Source organism: Phocoena sinus, chromosome 9 (genome assembly GCF_008692025.1).
Source record: "Phocoena sinus isolate mPhoSin1 chromosome 9, mPhoSin1.pri, whole genome shotgun sequence".
Classification (NCBI taxonomy): Eukaryota; Metazoa; Chordata; class Mammalia; order Artiodactyla; family Phocoenidae; genus Phocoena; species Phocoena sinus.
Genome location: NC_045771.1, coordinates 62,353,262 through 62,373,435, shown reverse-complemented (window position 1 = coordinate 62,373,435; position 20,174 = coordinate 62,353,262). Strand labels below are relative to the sequence as shown.

The 20,174-nt window shown below is 46.1% G+C and overlaps 1 protein-coding gene across 11 annotated transcripts in view; it reads left to right on the top strand.

The window, feature by feature from the left end:
- Positions 1 to 17,707, top strand: part of ICA1 (islet cell autoantigen 1) — a 145,309-nt gene extending 127,602 nt beyond the window's left edge. For 10 of the 11 annotated variants that reach the window (XM_032643877.1, XM_032643872.1, XM_032643875.1 and 7 more), the window contains 2 exons: positions 4,947 to 5,216; positions 17,441 to 17,692. In XM_032643877.1, the coding sequence (XP_032499768.1) occupies positions 4,947 to 5,216; positions 17,441 to 17,562 (392 nt within the window). In that variant the 3' untranslated portion in view covers positions 17,563 to 17,692. Of the gene's footprint in view, positions 1 to 4,946; positions 5,217 to 17,440 lie in introns of all 11 variants that reach the window. The other variant, XM_032643867.1, reaches the window with a different exon arrangement.
- The last annotated feature ends 2,467 nt before the right edge of the window (positions 17,708 to 20,174 follow it).

The window sequence follows — 20,174 nt, the reverse complement described above, 5'->3', positions numbered from 1 at the left end:
GCTTCCCTGAAGGCAGTGTCAGCTAGCTGCTGAAAGAGCTGCCTTAAAGCTTGACTGTAGTGGTCCTGAACCCACCCTAAGGAGTGTTACTTCACTCAGGAGTCAGAGGGGGCCATTGAAGGTTTTTGAGGAAGGGAGTAATAACCTCACAGCTGAATTAAGCAAAGGTATACAACAGGAGGGTGCCTTTTATGGAGCGCCAGCAGGTTTGCCAATGGGCAAACCCCTAAGGGCCCCCAGGTAGGAATTTGTCATCCAAGTTCAAGAAAGAAGTTGGAGTTGGAGATGGAGATTTGAGAATGTTCCCAAGCAACGCTGGAACCATGAGAACAAATGAGATCTTCTATGTAGAGAATGTAGGGAAGAGAGAGATGATGGCTTAGGAAGAAATCTTAAGGGCAACCAGAATAGGAAGAGGCAGCAGGGAAAGTATTATCAAGGAGATAGGAGGACATCCAAGAGAGCCACTTGATGGGGACTCACAGGAGATGACAGCATTTCCAGAGCGGGCATTAGTGCAAAGTGCTACAGAGGTCAAAGCCTGAGAAAAGGGGCTTGGAATCTGCCATGAGGATCTCTCTGTTAACCTTTAAGAGGGCCACTTCAGTGTAGGTGGGGGCAGGAACTTGATTACAGACAGCCCCAAAAAGAGTGGTGACAAAGTAGAGTGTGTGGCTGTAGAAGAAAGAAGAAACTAGGACAGTAAGTTGACAGGGGGTGTGTGGGGAGAGACAGCACCATCAAGTGAAGATTGACATTGTTGGCTGTGCACACACCTGAGGTCAGGGAGAGGAAGCCTTGGAGAATGAACAATTACAGATGCTGATGTTGGAATAATACTGGGAGCAGAGCAGGCTCCCACAAGCATGGGGAGAGCATAGGGAGGGCTAATCTTGCAAAGGATGAGGGAGTGCATGAAGGGTCGTAGAGCTGGAGGCCAAGCAGTGAGAATTTGAGTATGTCACGTGTGTTGCCCTTTATTTTTGTAGTAGTATCTGTGGTTGGGTTACTGATAGGAAAGTAAACATGAGACTTGAGAGCCAGCAAGGGCATGAAGGGGGCTGGAGGAGTATCTGTGGATTTGGCCCCTGCAATCTCTTTGTTCATTCTTTAAGACAAAGGCAGGGTGGGGCTCCGTAACCCAGGAGCAACGCTTGCTCATCTACACGGTGGAGGCCGTGACTCCAGTTGTAACTCTCACCAGGCTTCTCTCAAAGAGCTTATCGTATCTCTGTGTGCCCTCATTTTCTCACAGTTGAGTTGAATTATTTCCAGAGAAAATGATAGCATGATTCTTAAGAGCCAACTGACTAGTGTTATTTTTCAAGTCTTGACTTGTCTGGTTACAGACCTAAACCTGTCCTTTTTCACTTGTGATCTTCTTACAAGTTATGTACAGTAATTTCAAGCATCTTAATTATCAGGGCAATAATTAGGAGGTTTCCCTGTTTTCAGGTTCAAGTCAGTGTCAGTTTCATTGCTTTCAGCTAACAAGTTTTCTTAAAAGAGAAAATATCCACAGTGCAGCCTGCTTTAACTGTTAAATAACCAGGACACTAAGTAATAGACCACATTCAATGGTAGACCTTAGACTAAATCTCAATTCAGAGCTAGCTCTGGACAGTATCATCCTCCCCATGGGTCCTTTTCTTATTTCAGTCACTAAATCTGAGTTGGATAGGATAGATTATTAGTTGGGAATCATTCGGTTGGAAGTAATAGAAATCCTTCTCTAAATAGTTTAGCTTTAAAATTAAAAGAAAATAAAAGAATGTATGGATATTGGTCCATGTAACTTAGGTGGATTGACTTTAAGCAAGGCTGTTGTCAGGATTGTTTCTGACTCTTCCCTCCCTGTTTGGCTCCATCATCACTGGGAGATTCAGTTCTGCATCTTTAGAACTTAGAATCCCAAAGAAGAGAGCCCCTTTTCCTTCCAGCTTCCATATTCCAAACTCAGGGAAGACCATCCCTGAACCAGTCACCATGCACTGAGAAATGAAAGACTCTGGCCAGCCTAGGTCACACATCCACCTGGGATGAGGTGGTGAGGCATCTTAAGTGGTATCTCACCAGGATCAGAGGAGAAGTGTCCTCCCCGAAGGGAAACTAAAGAGGGGGAAGAAAGGGATGCTAAGTTAGCAAAACCCAAAGAGGTCTACTCTAAATACCATCGCACAAAACCTAAACAGTAAACACAAAGAGCTCTTCCAGTCTGTGGTTATTTTTGAAAGGCTCTCAAGGTTTATCATTTGTAGTTGCTAATGTTGGTTGTGATTTTCCCTGGATTGACATCTAGATGAAAGCAATGAGGGCTCCCCGAGGCTTTGACTCAGTGGAGAGCTGTAAAGTGACTTTGGGAGGAATGCACATAATTTTCAATGTTCCTTTAAAGTCATCTATTTCTCTAGGGTCTGTACATCGACTTGAATTGGTTCCAATAAAAGGAGTTTGGTTCAGCAATCATCTGGTTTCAGTCAGGCCAGAAAGTAAACCATGAGAAAAGATTTGGGCACTCAGGTCCCAACTGAAAGTAGGAAGTACAGAGATTTGTGAAGTTAATAGATGTAAAAAGGGTGATGCTGAGAGAGACTGAGGGGGAGGGAGGAAGGACACCCAAATGCATGTTGATGGACACACCCTGTCACAGCCGAGGTTCCTTCCTTTGTTCACAGCAGTGAGCTGCCTCACCTCTTCTGCCCTGCCTTCCCTACCACGCACAGGCCTAAGTGGTTCCTGTATTACTCTGTCACTACAGAACTGTCTCAGAAGCTTGTTTAGTAAAATGCCATTTTCCCAATCTTCTCACCACCACACCTACAGGCTATATCTTAGTGCAAACCTCTGTGATAACACAAACAAGAAGAATGCTTAAATTAGACAGCTGTCCAATTAAGGTGGCATTTCGCCACTATTTTTAAACCACAGTGATACGAGCATGCCTGGACCCCTCCCCTCCCTGATGGATAGCCAGTCTGCACAGCACATCCAAAATCCCCTCTATCATAGATCTTTTTATAAAGTGTTGTTGAAAATAGATCCAGTAAAGCCAACAGAGATATAAGAGCTTTATCTAATTCATGTGAAGGCTTTTTAAAAATTATCTCATATATTTGAGGGAAACCTGTTCACCTCACTTAATATGACAGTGTCAGCGTTACCATCTAGCTCAGAGAAAATGTAAATCATGATTGTTCCCTCTCTTCATGACTTAACAACAAAAATGTTTGTAGTTTCCAAGTGGCAGTTAGACACCATAACCAAAGCCAGAGTTTAAAAAAATTATCAATTCTTGGTTTTCAAAATATGTAGAAAACTCAATGAAAGGTTATAGGATTTGTGATAGTAATGCCCCCATTCTACTTGTACTCACTCTTTAGTAGTTTGTCATTGTTCATATTCTAAGAATGAATCTCAAAAGTCTTCCTTTTGGACTGGCAATGAGGTTTCAGTTGTATTTCTTTTGATCTTCCTGATGATATTCAAGTGGGCATTATTAATAAAATTTTATAGATGATAAACAGAGGCCCAGAGGGGTTAAGGGTCTTGCCAAAGTCACACAGCAAGTAAAGGAAGGTCCAGGGGCTCCTCCTTTGGTCCAGTGCTCACTCCAACCCTCCAGGGCTGTGTCTTTGGTCTGTGAAGCTCATCCTCTAGTGGTTCCGTGTGTGATTTGCCCTGTTTTCCTGTCATTCTTTCACCGCTACCCTCAGGCAAACCAGACCCGCTTTTCCTTTGTTTTATGCACTTGGGGTGCCGCAAATGAGACAGGAAGCAAGGATGTCTTTCTTGGTCATTGTTAGACTTCCTGATACCTCTGCTCCCATCTCCCTGGGTCAGTCTGGGCATGGTGAGGCTCCCCTTCTCATCCTGGTTGGCAGGGCAGGCTGCCACATGGTGTGTTGGTTGTGAATTTTGGGCTTGTATGGGAAGCTATATAAACAAGGAACTAAGATCTCCAACATGCCTTCAATCCTGGCTTTGTTTCATGTCTGAGAAATGTATTGGTGGTAAATGTGCTTTTATATTAAGGAGAAACCAACACTCTAGAATTTTGTGGAAACTATTTCAAAGCAATTTTAATGATGCTCAGAAACTGGACTTGCTTTGAAGGAAAGAGAATGCGTGAGAACTGAACAAGGGTCCACTTGCCCAACTAGCAGCAAAGCCAATTTACTGGCACCAGGTTGTGGTGAAGGAGAGTACAGCATTTATTGTAGAGCCAAGTAAGGAGAACGGGCAGCTCATGCTCAAAAGACCAGAACTCCATGATGGCTTTTAGTGAAAGGGTTTTCAAGGCAAGCTTAGGGGTGTGGCTTGCAGGGTGTCTGATCAACTCATACACTTCTCTGATTGGTTGGTGGTAAGGTAACAAGGTGATGTTACAGGAATCTCAGTCATCAACCTTCTGGTTCCAACCTGTCTACATGCTGGTGGTCAGCATGCAGTTAACTTCCTCCACTGGGTGGGGGTTTTAGTATCTGTAAAACAACTCAAGGATATGGCTGAGGATATTATCTATAACCCTTGAGGAGAAACTAAAGGTCTTTGACTTTGTTTTATGGCTCAGCTATTATTATTTTGTCTTGTTTGACTGTGTTCCTTTGTTTTTGTTTTTGTTTTTGTACTTCTCTGATTAAATTTGCTCTTTCGAACTCTGGGAAGGCCTAGGAGACTAAAGCTTTTATACGAACAAGAGGCAGGGGACATGGGCGGTGGGGCTGTCCCCAGGAAGTCCTCACAGGGTATTGCTTGGTTTCAGTGGGACTAGAAATTTAATTCCAAAATTTCTTGAGAGGCTGTAAGGGAATTAAGTTATATTTTGATTAACTTTTTAAAAAATCTAGCCATCACCTGGTCTGTCCCATCCCAACCCCCACTACATTTATTCCCTAGGGCCTGGGCCCTTGGTGGTGATATGTTTCGTGTTCTGTTGCTTTGATCAGCTTGCCTGGGCCCAATGGCAGGGACCCTGGAACCTGAAGGTGCTGACAAAGATGACCTGCTGCTGTTGAGTGAAATCTTCAACGCTTCCTCCCTGGAAGAGGGCGAGTTCAGCAAAGAGTGGGCTGCTGTGTTTGGAGACAGTCGGGTGAAGGAGCCAGCACCCACTGCGGCCCCAGGAGAGCCAGACCCCAAGCCCCAGACAGGCTCAGGATTCCTTCCTTCACAGCTTCTAGATCAAAATATGAAAGACTTACAGGCCTCACTGGAAGGTATGTACCACAGGGATTGAAATGGGTTTTTTTGTTGGTTCATTTTTTGTTTTTTGAAATCCAGTGGCCTATTTTTCCTTATCTTTTTTTAATGTTTTATGGGTTTTATCTTATAAAACTGGTGTTTTATAAGATAAAATATAGCCGGTGTCTTTTTTGTTTGTTTGTTTTTAAATTTTCCTTTTATATTCAGTGACTCTTTAGCTCAAATTTCAGAATCACGTTCCAGCTTTAAGATATGTATTAGGGTTTAAAATCTATTTCTTCTCATAATTTTCTCCTCCTGTTAACATTTCCTATTAATCAAAGGCTAGAGGGGTGGTTCTCAGTCTTACTGTCTTACTTTGATTTTAGACTTTTTCATGGCACACTTGAGGGATCAGATTGCCTTCACGGTTGTGGCTTGTTGACTTTGCTATCTCTTTCTGGCCCTCACCCTAGCTGAGTTCTCCCACATACTCATGAGGCAACATTCTCCACGTTCCCGTAGACACGGAGCTTTCTGGGTGCTTTTTTCCTCTTCATCCGGGCTTACCAGTACCCTGAGTATGCCCTCAGCTCAGCTCTTCCTGTTCTGCCTGAAACACATGTCCCAACAGTCCCCTGAAGCCCGACCACGGCAGAAGTAGAGTTTTCTCACTGATCAATAGTGATTGGCAACATTGGTAAGGGTTTAAGGTACTCCGAGTCTCACCAGCAGCCCACATACTGGTTAAGAATTGCTTATGTGGGGAGCACATTGATTTCGAGTGCAAAAACTAACACTCAGGTTGAAATTTAAATTTTGAAGTTTGAGTTTCTAAACAAACAAACCTTGAGAAGGAAACCATTTTAGTAGTTCAACACTTTTTTTCCTCCTTTCATGCTTTAATTGTAAGACAGGAATCACTGTTAAGAAATTCTCAAATTCTTTTGGTTTTTCCATGAATTTAGGCTATCTCCTTTAATAAACAACGTGTTTATCTGGCACTTAAAGCTGAGAACAAGTGGCAGAGCTGGAATGATTAAGTAATTATGGGCTATTAAATTAAAAAAGAACAAAAAAACACCTCAGGTCTTTGGAGATGAGATCACGGACATGACAAGAGTTGGTAGGCAAGACCAAAAGAAAAGTCTTCACTCTTTTTTATGAAATACGTGATTCCTTTCATCGTCCTTATTGAGTCCTATTTTGTAGCCATTTCATTTATTCTCAGTAATGGAGTTAGAGATAGGAGGGATAACTGCAATCCAAAACTACATCTCTGCCCCGACTTTCACCCCTGGGTTTCACCACCTCTTTTGCTGGGACCTCAGATGAGCAAGGCTGACAAAGACTGGGTTTCACCACCACCCACCTGTGGCAGAAGCACTAACAAGGCGTGGGAGAGTCAGGGACTGGAGCGGGATCCACAGCTCAGAGATGGGGGCTGCTGGAGACTCCCCAGCTGTGCTGGAGGATGAATCCCCCTGGCGCCCCCCGCTTTGGAGACACCAGGGCCCCTGCTGCTGCCCAAGAGCATTTGGCTGGTGTGGCCAAGTGTCACTCTACTGTGAGCGCCCCAGGCTGACACTGAGAAGTCAGAGCCAAATGCCCTCTTCCTGAGCAGGTAGAGCAAGAAGATCTCAGCTCAGGCCCAGGGCGCTGTCCCCAGAACTCCACCTCAGAGCTAGGACAAGTGTGGTGGCTGTGGGCTTTGCACTTCAGCCTTGCCCCATGGCCAGGAGAAAGGCACACGACCACACTTGGGTCTAAGGAGGGAGGGAGGTGATCTGACGGCAAGAGAGATGCAAGCTCGCGCTATGGAAAGAGGAAGAGGTACTTCAAAGGGAGGCCATTTATTTCTCAGGCAAACAGTCTCAGTGGAGGTTACCACCCCAGTAGTACTTTAGCAAGTTTCTCATTTGTCCAACAAATATTTATTGAGTCCTCTGGGCGCCAGGCACTGGTGATTCACCTGAGAACAAAACAGACAAGGCTTCTGCCTTCCTGGAACTCACATTCTAATGAAGAGGAGATAATGAACAGTAAACATAATAAAATTACACTGTAGCTTAGAAAGTGACCAACGATGTGGAGAAAAGGAAAAAGTAGAGCCAGAGATAGTGTTGGGGGAACAACAGGGTAGATCAGGTATGGTCGAGGGTCTGCAGGAGAAGCACCGGGGATGGAGTGAGAGAGGGAGGCACTTGGAGAGGAGATGGGTAGGGCCACATAGGGCCTCATAGCCTTTGGAAGAACTCGGAACCATCACAGCATCTTGGACCAAGGATGGACATGATCTGATTTACCATAAAGGGACCATTCTGGCTGCTAAAAGTTTCCTTTCCTCTGCTGGGGTTCTACCAAGATCAATGTTAAAGGAGTTATTTTTGTAACCTCTGAGTTATCCTGTTTCCTTTGTATGCCAAGAGCCATAAATTGAATGTCTATGGAACTCAAAATGACAGAAAGAAAAGTGAACTTCAGTGTTTTAAAGAGGAAGCCCATTCAGCTTCTATACACCTACAGGTTACCAGCAGGCAGCCCCAACAGTTCTGCCCCAGTGATGCCCTCTGATTCAGAAAACCCTCCAAACACGTGTACAGATAAAGAGTGGGCTCCCTGCTTCGATGATTGATCACATAATCCAGTTCTAACCATATTCTGTGCTTTTGTCAGGACTCCCTCCAACCTCCTGAAAAAAGAGCAAAAGGTGGAGGTTGGCTCTAGATTTTTTCCCATTGCATCCATGGTTTAGAAAATCCATCTATACACATGAATTGCAAAAGAGTCTAAATAATTATTAAACTTTTGACACCTCATATTGAAACTACTTCCCCTGATTATGCAGATCATTCTCCAAAACTAAATCAAATAAACCACGGATATAAGTAAGTAGTCAAACTAAACGTGGAGTAGGAAGGCTCATTGGCATATTGGCTCAGCAAGGCAAACAGTGGTAGGGAGTTCAGAGCCTGGGTTTTATTCTGTAAACTCCCTTCCCTGCACTCACTTTGCAGCAATTGGTCAGGCTACTCATTCTCTGGGCCTTTGCCTTCTCATCTGTAATACGAGGTATTAGACTCACTAAATAATCTATCAGGAGAGACCCAAGTCATCTGAAGGAGCTTTCTACTTTTCCACAAATGTCATCTTCTTATCCCTGGGTTAACCCCTACTTCAGAGATGCTGTGGTCTAAAACTGTTTGCTTCTGTGACTTTGCCCTTTATCGTGGTAAAATAATAAGAACCAGCACTCCCTATGGCATGTGCTGTGGGCCAAGCACTCCCATGTGCTTTACGTGTGTTAACTTACTTCATCCTCACCACACCCTTCCCAGGCAGGTACTGGCATCATCTCCAGCTTACAGCCTGGGAAACTGAGGAACAGGGCAGTAAGTAATTTGCCCGAGATCATACCTCTTGGTAGGAGGCATGCCGGATTGTGGGCCTGAGCCGCCAGACTCCGGAATCCATGCCTTTCCCCATTCTGTTCTGTTGCCTCCAAGTACCACGTCTCTGACGGCAAACGTGATTCCGGACGGGCTCCCTCAGGCCTTGCCTTGGGTGCTTCTGGAGGAGCAGGGCTTATAAAGACTGTTATCCTGGCTCTGGGCATCCTGGGTGTGCACAGGGACGGGGGTGGGGGGGAACCACGCAGTCATGCAGGAGGCATGTGGGTGTGGGAAGGCAGGGTTGTGTCAACCGCAAAAGTTGGGTGACATTCCAGAATAGAATATGTGAAATCGAGATTGTCTACAAAAATCTGCGCCTGTGCTAGCCATCGCCCCCTCATTCACTGTAGTGCTGTCTAGCTCAGTCTCTCCACCGCCTTTGTAGCTCTTTGTAAGGTCCAGGCAGAGCTGTATCCTCAGGGGCAGTGTTCAGAGGACAGAGGTGGATGGCTCCAGGCCACAGCTGCAGATACCTCAGCTCCCTTCCGCACTCCAAACCCCCTCCCTCCCCCTCCCTCCTCCACCTCTTCAGTCTTCTCGCCTCCTTATCTCTCTGCTCTCCTCTGCCTTCCTCTCCTCTTTGGCCTGTGTCCTCACTCTTCTCCTTTGCTCTGGGGAAGTAGAAAGGAAGGGGAATTTAGTAAGAGAACAATGATATATTCCTTCCCCCACCTACTTCAGCCTCTAGGAGAGCAAAACAAAGGAACTTACATTTAGGATCAAGTTGTGCTTAAAAATTTTAAGGAGTTAATTTTAGCTAGACTTTCTAAGGGTTTCTGAAGTTGCCAGCATGATAGGGGCTGGGGTTTTCTGTGTCATACAGTGATGAGAAAATTGTACCTTCCTGAGGCCTCTTAAAGTGAGTAGGAAGAGGGCCAGCCAGAGGGGCTGCCTGAGGTAGAGACCCGGCAAGGCTGACGGGCCTCATTAAACATTCTTCTTAATTCCCCACCAACATCCAAAATTTAATTTAGAAACAGAGGCTGATACTGAAAAGATAACCATCTCCTCAAAATAAGTGCACCAGGCCATCTTTTAATTTAGGATTCTGCAAACCAAAGTTAGGGGTCTTGTTCCAGATTCTCACAAACATACAGCCCTTTGTTCCTTCTGGATATCCTTTTGTTTTACCTGATTCCGAGGTGCTCTTGCCATCTGGGTGGGTTTCCATTTCAAGCCAGTGTAATGGAAAGCTTAGCGTGATCATTCTCTTAGGGTCACCTTTTCTCAACCAGAGCTCTCCTCTTGCTGTTTCTGGCTTAGCCTTGCTCCAGGCTAACATATTTCCAGGACTCAAATGGAATAATGTGAAAGAAGAGGCTGCTGGGCCGCATTTAAAGATAACCTGAACACAGAGCGTGAGCCATTGGCGTTGTTTGTTCCATCAAAGAAGCAGCACTTTCTAAGCCTGCTGGGCACATCCCGAGGTCTTGGGTATCTGCAGAATTTAAGCGCCTCCGTTAGTCCACAGAAGGAACCTTGGTGACCGTCTACTCTACCGTCACTTTATAGATGAGGAAATCAAGGGACCCCAGAAAGGTCTCATGACTTGCCAAGCTGTTGTGGTTTTATCCACCATTCACATAAGGTCTAAACTCCTCAGCTTGGCTTACAAAGTCCTTTAAGGCCTGCCCCGTTCTCATCACTGCCCATACCCCCCACGCCTTTACTTAGCATGACTCAATGACCTGGTTCAGCTGGAGAACCATGTATTTATTACGTCTGTAAGCTGGACTCCAGGGAGTCTGACCCTCCCCTCCTCTCGGAGCACTCCACCCACCTGCATGTTCTGCTTGTTCTGCTTGGCTAACTTCTCATCCTTCAGGTTCTCCTGTTCAGTGTCATTTCCTCCAGGGACACCCCCCGCAGTCAGTGTTAGGTGTTTCTGCTCTCCATTCCCTTTACACCCAGTACTTAATCATTCCTCCTCTTATTTCACCTCATTGTAAAATTGATTTAATTTTTTGTCTGCTTTATAAAGGTCGTCATGGGCAGGGCCCATGTTTGTGTTGCTTACCATCATATTTCCCGATCATAGCTCAGTGCCTAGAAGAGATGTTCGACAGAGACATCTGGATGGATGGGTAGATGGATGGATGGATGGCAGGCAAGAAGGAAGGGAGAGATCAACTGACATTGAATCACTAATAGGAAAGAAAACAGTCCTAAGACAATCTCAGGGGTTGGTTCTCATGTCTGCTGACTTATTCAGAAATCGAGATTCAACTTAGATTTATTGAGGGCCTGCTCTTTACAGCCTCTGTATTCCCTCATTTCACCACCAAGATCCCATTTTATCCATACAACAACCTAATGAGGCAGGAATTTTTATCCACCCTTTGCAGGTATGGAAACCGGGGCTCAGAGAAGGTGTGCACAGCAGGCTGGTGCTTGGCCACCAAGACCATGGTCTTCCCACTTTCCCCTTCATGGCCAACCCCACCCCAGAGCGCCCTGGGCTGTGCTCGTCAACCCAGCCTGGGCTTTTGCTTTCCCAGTTAGTGAAATATTACATTCATGGTGAAGTGTTGCTCTGGGTGGTATTATTTTGGCTTTACTTGCTGCTCTAGCTGGCCGGTGTTATTTCTGGCTGATTTATATTTTCCCTTATGTAAGTAAAGGGGGGCAATAAAATTTTATATGTGTTTCCTGCAGACGGGTAGCACAGTTGACATATCACAGGAGCCGACGGCTAGTCTCGGCATCTTGTTCACAGAGCTCTCAGCTTCTCCTGCCTCCACTCTTCACCACCCATCTCCTGACACAATTTCTCTGAGATGGGGAGACATCTTTCCAGCCACACCTTCCTGTTAAAAACGCCTCAGCCAACTAATTAATACCAACTAGAGAACAGTTGAAGGCAATTACAGGAATATTAGCAACAGTAAGTTCTCGTTAAATAGCATTTTTTTTCCTGATAGAAGCCAAGACCTTTGAAGTCTGGCTTGGTGTTCCATCCATAATTACCCTAGTTGCACCCCTCCCCTAAATAATTCCCAAAGTGTTACGAGTGAGGGTGAAACTGCAGCTCAGTTTAGTATTTGCTTAAAATATATGTATAGAGCTGGTGTCACAACTGTAGCATTTTCTCCCCTCATGTGCATATAGTTGGATTGTTAGACTTATGCTTAATAGCTGTTCTGAGGAGAGATTGTGATTTGGCAAACTGGCTGCTGTTTCTGCTTCACATTATGGGACAAGGGAATAGTGATGGGAAACTTTGAAGTATACTTTCCCCATCATCTTAGTCCCCAAAGGGGGATGTCTTTACCCTCATCCTTTTCTCCACGTCCTATGCTGCAGAGAAAGCCCCCAAACCCATAGATTCCACATGTCACAGTCCACATATCACTTCCACATGTTCATGAGCGTTTCGATGAGCAATATTCAAAAATCCATAGTTACAAAGGAATCCAATTAGAAGACATTGTCTTTATAAAGGAGTCTGCCATTATAATCCTTTAAATGATAGGCTTAAAAATACAACTTGTATTTCTGGTACTTTAAAAATATGACTTGATATACAGTCATTTTATTTGTTTATAGCCATTTGGGAACATGCCCATCACAAAAAGTGAGGGGAGCTCCGTTTTGGTATGTGGCTTTATTTCTGCCTCCTGAAGGAAAGTGTTCCACTTTATACTCTGAAAAAGACAGTGGTTGAACCACCGCTTTTCCAGCATTCTCTGCCACCACTTTAAAAAACAAATGTTGTGCATATTTTTGAAATGGGAAGAATTTTCTCGTGTTCCCACTGTTTCAAATAGCATTCAGAGATCCGGGAGCGGTGGACTTCCATACCCCTCACCTGCCTTTTCTGTGCATCTGTTCAGGATCTTTCTGGAAGTGTGGGCCTCCCTGAACTCAGAGAGCTTGACAAGGTCAAGGAGCTTAAAGCTCCAGGACCTGGGAGGTGGGGTCCTGAAAGCAGACCTCTACTGTTTCCGAGGAGGGTCTCTCTCCTTGTCCCGGCTCTGGCTTCAACCAAGATGACCCTGATCCTGACAGAGATGGTGACCGTGGCAGCTCTTTGGGGACCATCTGTGGCAGGGCCTCTCACACGACACTGCATGACAGCTGCCAAGGGTTTGTGCTTCCCTGGGCTCCACCCCCAGCAATTCTGATTTAGTGGGTGATGCCCCTGCCAGTGGCACGGGCACCATACTTTGAGAACCACTGCCCTAAGAGATGGCGGCCAGGCTGCAGGCATTGATGAAAAGTTACACAGGCTCTGCAGAGCACAGGTGGGTCTTGACATTTGGTGTCCAGAAGAGGATTGTAGGGAAAAAGGTAAAATTGACCCAGTTAGATGCTACCTCTTTGAGCTTTATTTGGCACATGACAAAACTCCAATTTCAACTTTCTACATTTACCACTATTTATGTGATTTGGGTGTAGAAGGAAAATGCCCATGGGCCAATTTTCTAGGAAACAGGGAGGTTATGTTACTCCTGGATTACACCAAATACTGGTCATTTTAAAAAACTGCTTTATTGAACTATAATTTACATACCACGAAATTCACCCATTGTAACAGGACAGTTCAAGGATTTCTGGTAAATTTATATTGTGCAGCCATCACCACAGTCTAGTGTTAGAACATTTCCATCTTCCCAAAAAGTTCCTTTAAAATCTGGTGCTTTTCGTTGTTTGTGAATTATGTTAACAACATGTTCAAGTACCTTTCCAATGGATAACAATACTTTTTAAACCCTCTATGTTTTCATTATTTTAGACCCAATAAATAGGTCACAGGCCACCTGTTTCACTTGTCATTGGTTAGTCTTCATAGGGACGTTTGTGTTTACTTGCCTAAAATGAAATAATCATCCAGTGAGTATTATAGCATCTACTGCGCCAAGCATTGCTTTGCCATCTCTTAAAGCTTCGTAAGTGTACTTCTCATGATTTAAAAGAGTTCTTCAATACCCATCGTGTGCCAGGTAGTGCACTAAAGGACGTAAAGATGAATAATACATGGTCCCTGCCTTCAAGGGGCTCAGAACTCTAGGAGATGAAACAAAAGTACAAGCTAATCAATATAGTATGATTCTATAATTAGGTCCCTTATCACAAATCTTAGAATGGTAGGGGAAACAAACGGCATTACATCTTATCATTTTTGTGGCATCTACTGAGTGGCTTGCTTGCTTCAGAATCTGGTTTCACTGCCGCAGCTGAACTCTGCCATCTAAACGTGATGTCTCATGGGGGCCTTATCGGAGACAAAACCTTCTCTGTAGGAAACACTGCGACCAGAGCATCCCAGTGAAAGGATACAGTTTTAACCATTTGGACCCAACAGTGGTGCCTCATCTGATGGTCTACGTTTCACAATGAGAATCAACAATGGACTTAACCCACACATACCTACCTGTACCACATTAGGTGTTATGGAGCACATTGAAGAAACAGTTCCCTGTCTCGTTGAGAAGACAGGACTTACACATGAAGAATTAAAGCAGACGTGCAAAAGAAGTATATGGTAAAGTTCTGAATTAAATGAGTCATGCTGAAACATCCAGCACAGACAGTAAATACTGGGGGGAAACTAGGCTTGCTTCCCCCAAAGCAGGACTGCTGAATGCCTCTTAATCATTAGGGGCAGGCAGAGCACAGGGGGGCCTTTCAGAACAGTGGGTTAGACAAGATCAATGTCATTTGTAAGGGTACGACATCAAGTTAAGGGGATGTTCTTTCCCCTCGTAGATTTGGACTGGACTGCCATTTATTTCTCTGTATTAACTAAACTTCCCAATTTAAATTAGCTGTATGGAAAATAAATGAACTGGATCATATTGGAAGTAGAGAAGACCAGCCATTCCCTAGTTCTGTTGCTACATTTAATGGTGTTCACTTTTTTAAGCTTTCCTCATTTGTGACAGGAAAACAAGGCACTTGATTTCCTTGCAACACTATTGATAATCTTTGGTGTGACCATGAAATGATGTCACTTGGTAAGAAAGATGGGTATAAAACTGAAAGCAAACATGCTTTAGCCTTAGCAATTTCTCATTTGCTTTTCAAAATGCAGTCTTTCCCCTAGTTTCCCATACTCTTAAGGTGGGCATGATTATACATATCCACTCTCCCCTAAAACATATTCCGGGTATGAGGAACATGGGAGAAGGGTCTTTGCACACCACCCTCCTCTCTCTCTTTGAAGGCTATCGGAGTTGAGAGCCATGTGTGTGCCCCAGGAACTGATGGGGCAGTGTAACTGCCCTTCCCTAGATCTAACAACCTCTGGTTTTGAACATTAGGCTGGTCAGAGAGCAATGTCAATCCTACTTCTCCTCCATGGCCAGCACCAAAGGCAAGCAGTCCAAATGGCAGTAGCCCTGCAGTGAAAAGTAATACAGTGTTCTATCCCCCCTTAAATGACAGTTGCCTTCACTTTCACTGGCCTCACACCCTTTTCTTTATTTCTTTACTAATTTCCCTGTGAGCACCTTGGGTTCAAAGGAGGGGCTGCATGGGTGGAGATTCGGCATGATCCTAGGAACTAACATTCTAACTTTTTTCCTGGCTTAATGTCCTAATTCATAACTCCCTCTATCAAATCTAATGAGGAAGACTCAAACATGTATCTCCATGTGACTGGGTGCTCCCCAAGATTGGGTGACAACAGTAAGGGAGAAAAGGCCACTGAGGTTGGCGATCCTTAGCTGAAAGTACCATTGCTTCCACCAGACAAGGCATTTGGTTAGTGCTTTTCATGAAGAGCCAGGTGTCTTAGTTGTCAAAAGAGGGCCTTTCAAACTTGTGAAATCTGTTCTTTTGAGACAAAACATCTGCCTGAGGAAGATCTCATCTGTATTTGCAGCTCTCTCTCTTTCTCTGGTCATCACCCACTTTCCCTATGTTGACCACAGGAAGTTAAAGGAAGTGTCAATTTTATTATCATCAGAAAGCATTCCCTTGATGTTTTTTTAGGTGTTGTGCAAATAGCTGCACCTGGTTTTCCCTCCCACAGTGGAGGTCTGGGGAATGTGAGGACCCCCAAGCCCCTGAGGTATAGTTACCTGGCTCTTCACAGCAGGGCCACACCCACCATCGGAAGGTGCTGGGAAGCGGGGGTGAGCATGGAGGGTGTTTTCACTGGTGCTGTCTCTAAGATATCTTTTTTTATTTTTTATTTTCTTTTTCTTTTTTATTTTTTTAACATCTTTATTGGGGTATAATTGCTTTACAATGGTGTGTCAGTTTCTGCTTTATAACAAAGTGAATCAGTTATACATATACATATGTTCCCATATCTCTTCCCTCTTGCGCCTCCCTCCCTCCCACCCTCCCTATCTAAGTTATCTTGATGTTCTCTATCAAGAACACACTAATCCTCCTAAGTCAATCTTGCCCCATACAGTTTCCTTGTGTGACCTCCTACATGACTAAAGAAAGAGAAATTACTCCCTTTTTTAAAAAAAAAATGATGTCTCCCCCACTCCCGCCAAGCTGTATTGAGATCTCTGAAGTCTCAGTTTATCATATCAAAATAACCCAAGTGTTTTGGGGGCTAACTGCACACAGTGTGAAATTAATGTTACATAATAATAACTTGCACAGTTACTAACTAGTCTTGCTTGCAATAGCTTATCTCTGTAATAGCTGCATTATTATCTCATTATAAAATAATACATCCACAAGAGACTTTGAAAAACAAAGGGAGGAGAATCAGAAGTATAAAGTGATCAGTATACTGTCTTAATGTTTAAGTGCTTTTTAGTGAAAAGATCAAAAGCCCTGTGTATGTTGGTCTAATCCCATCAATATTCTCTATCAGTGTCATATAACCACTTTTAGCAACTTGTGCTACCAATAGTTTTTGAGACTCTTTTCAACCAGATGGCAAGCACATTCCTAGCTGCTCTCAGCTAGAAGGATAACCTGTCAGAGAGACATTTACTTTATGCTTTTGATACTGCCACCCGTTGTAGAAAGAAAAAAAAGCATGGGTCATCCAAGCGAATGAACTTAGATTCTCATGTGGAATGATTTATATAGAGAGGAGCCCCCAACTTATTTGTAAATCACTTGCATCAGGCACTCTTTTGAAAATGTTCTCCTCATCTGGAAAATAATTAGGCTCTGTAATCGTGGCACTTAAGAAGTTAGGGCAGGTGGTTCGGTGAAAGGACAGCTGAAGGCTGTTCCACTGAGGCTGGAGTGTAAGGGGTATGGGGGCAATTTAGAGCCCAGTGGGGAAGGGGAGGCCTGTCACAGGCCCCCTTCCTCTGATGGGAGAGGGTTAAAGAAGGCAGTGACCTTGAGAGAAGAGGGGCAGTCAGGCCTAGGTGCCATCCCTCCTCCCCGCTTCTGGACCTGTTGCTTCCCCCCCTCCCCACTTCTGGACCTGTTGCTTTGAAGGCTGAAAAGAGTGACACACGGTGTTTCTCTTAACCCAGCAGATTTGAAAAGATTCCTCCAGGAAGCACCTTGCTTGAGACATTCAGTCTGATTTCTGAAATGACTGATATTTCCTGGTGGTGGTGAAGCATGGGGCCTGGGGTTTCAGGCAGCTCTGTGGGCTGTGGCCATCGCTGGGTGGAGGTGCAGGTGTGGGTTAACACAAAGGATCACTGTGCGTTGAACTGTGTAAAGACCATGGTTTAAAAACGTTGCTCAGCCAACCGGCCAACGCGGGGGGGCATGGAATACCCTAACAAGGATTAGCGACAAAGAGCAATGGGATTTGTCGGATTGAGCGCCCTCCCTCTTCAAGGTGCACCTGGACCCACCTGCCTGCAGCCTGGCAGAGGTGGGAGTTAGCAAGGTACGTGTGCCCACGTTTGCTCTTCTCTCCCCAGAGCCTGCCAAGCCCTCCTCGGACCTGACTGCCTGGTTCAGCCTTTTCGCCGATCTCGACCCATTATCAAATCCTGATGCTGTTGGGAAAACCGACAAAGAACATGAATTGCTGAATGCATGAGTCTGCAGCCTCCAGGAAGGAGCCCACAGGCGGCTCCAGATCAGCACACCCGGGGGCTTGCAGATGTAGGAAGCGATCAGTATGCTGTTTTAATATTTACGTGCCATTTTAATAAAATGAAAGGGTCAAAGGCCCTGTTTATATTGGTATGATTATTTACTTTTATTTGGTCTAAAGGGTTCCTGTGTGTTCTCTATGTGGACCTGACGATAACAGGGTGGTCTAGGAGCAGTTTCCAGGCCCACCGTTTTCCTGCCCACAACTGCATCGTGGCTGCCGACGTGTCACTGGGCTGCTACAAGGTCCAAGTTCAAATCATAAACCTACTTTTTGTTAGGTTTAAATAAGGTGGCCTACAGCCTCAGAGGCAGCGGGACGCTAGGGAGGCTTAAATGCCTCCTCTTGTACCCCCTTGCCCGTGTCCCCGCTTAGCGGGGGGCTGTAGGGAGACACCCACTTCATGCCGAGCCACTTTCCAGAGAGCTCTGGGTGACGCTCTCACCGACCAAAGACTCTGTCCCACGGCCCCTGCCTGCTGTGCGGTGGGTTCTGTCACGGGCAGTGAGCTTGTCGGGGCTGCACAAATCCCTCTGCGGAAAGCAGCCACATCTGCAGATCCCAGCTCTCCTTTAGTCCTCTCCATGGCTGGAATTCAAAAGCATGTATTTCTGGAGCCCCTTGTGATATTAACTGTTTTGTTTTTTAATTAAACGGAAAAGATATTTGACATGCAAAGTCAAGTTAATAAATGAGTCTGTCGTGTGGACTCAGTGGGGAGGTGCTGTGGGAGTAGAGGCTGGAGAGGGACGGGGGAGAAGGACGGGTCCCACCTGCACGAAGCTGCTGATGTGACCCATGCATCTCCCAGGTCCGGCAGTGGGGGAGGGGCGGGGACTCCTGCCAGCGCGGGCAGGGGTGAGGGTGGCAGTTCTGCGTGCGGGCACATAAGCGACTCAGATAATCCACCTTCGTTAGAGACTCCAGGGCTGCCGCCTCTTCTTCCCGCCCGTGTCACCGGTAATGGGCTGAGAGGCCACACACATCCGCAGAAGCCCGTGTTCCACGCCTTTCACTGAGTCGGGGCGGAGTCTATGACGGACTAGCAAGGCCTTGGTTCTACGAGCTCAGCTGGGCTGGGAGGTGTCTGCTGCGCCTGCAGCCTCAGTCCCCAGCCCCTAAAGGGTCTCCTGGGGCCACTTCTCCACGTGCACAGAGACGCTGGGCCTGCCCAGCTCAGGGGAGGCCCAGCCTGGCGCCCGGCCCGTGGAAAGCGCTCCTTCCTCTGCGCGGGAGGAGACGCAGGTAAGATGGCACCGGGGACTCGGCGGTGCGTATGTGGCTTGTTAAGCTGAGCTCACTTCCGGGCCGGAGCAGCACGGCCCTCCACAGGGGTCTCTTTCGTTAGAATCTCATTTAGCAGAATCCTCGGCCTGGCATTCGTGGTCTTAGAGAAGATCGGTGTACCTCCCCAGGGCCCCAGCTCACTACCCTGCCCCCACACCACAGGAGGGCTTGCTGTGCCCATAAGCCTCCCTCTCTCTCGGCCTGTGCGTTTGCCGCACACTCCACCCAGGATAGCCCGGCTCCGTGCCCTCAGCCACCTTCACAATGCTATCCACCCCTCAGGAGCTTCCTCAGACCCCGTCTCCCCCACAGGGACCTCTCAAAGTGTAGCCCGCAGTTTTCCGTTGGATGACTGCTTCTCATCTCTGTCCCTGGTCTCCCATCTCCTCAGAAGGCCTGTGCTGTCTGCATGTGCCTCTACCACCGGGGGTTGCAATCCCAGAAAACAAGGCCTCTATTTCCCCAAATCTTCTCTGTCTCCCCACTAATGAGCACCCTGGAGGCACCTTGTAAGCACTGGATTAATGATTGCTGAATGGACCTGCCCTGTGTGGAATGTTGATTAAGGCCTCATAGTTTCATTCACATTTGTTTGCAGCTGTAAAAACCCACAGCAGCCACTGCAAGGCGTTGAAGCAGGAGGGCCTGACTCCCTCTGTCCAGGCTGGAGGCCCAGGGAGCTTGGTTGGCGGAGGGCAAGGGGTGCGGGGTTCTTTTCTGTTGAATGGATCACTTTAAATACTAACAGGTTGCATTTTATGGCTGATCTGTGGGTGAAGGGGAGAAGAGGATTGTGGTCACTGGACAGCCTTTCCTACAATTTAAAAAAAAAAAGGCATTTTCTCCCTGGATTTTTACATTTTTGTTAAAAAAAAAAAAAAGATTCAATTCCCTGTCCCATCTGCAGTCCTCTCGGCCAGGCTCTTGATCCCTCTTGATAGGTGTGTTTCCATCGTGGTTCACACAAAGCCCCTTCGAACACCTCTCCAGTTTAAGGAGAAGAAGCTGCCGCCTGATTCTCTTTTTTTTTTCTTTTTTTTAGCGATACGCGGGCCTCTCACTGTTGTGGCCTCTCCCGTTGTGGAGCACAGGCTCCGGATGCGCAGGCTCAGTGGCCATGGCTCATGGGCCCAGCTGCTCCGTGTCATGTGGGATCTTCCCGGACTGGGGCACGAACCCGTGTCCCCCGCATCGGCAGGCGGACTCTCAACCACTGTGCCACCAGGGAAGCTCTGCCTGATTCTCTTTTAAGTGTCCTGTGTGCCGGC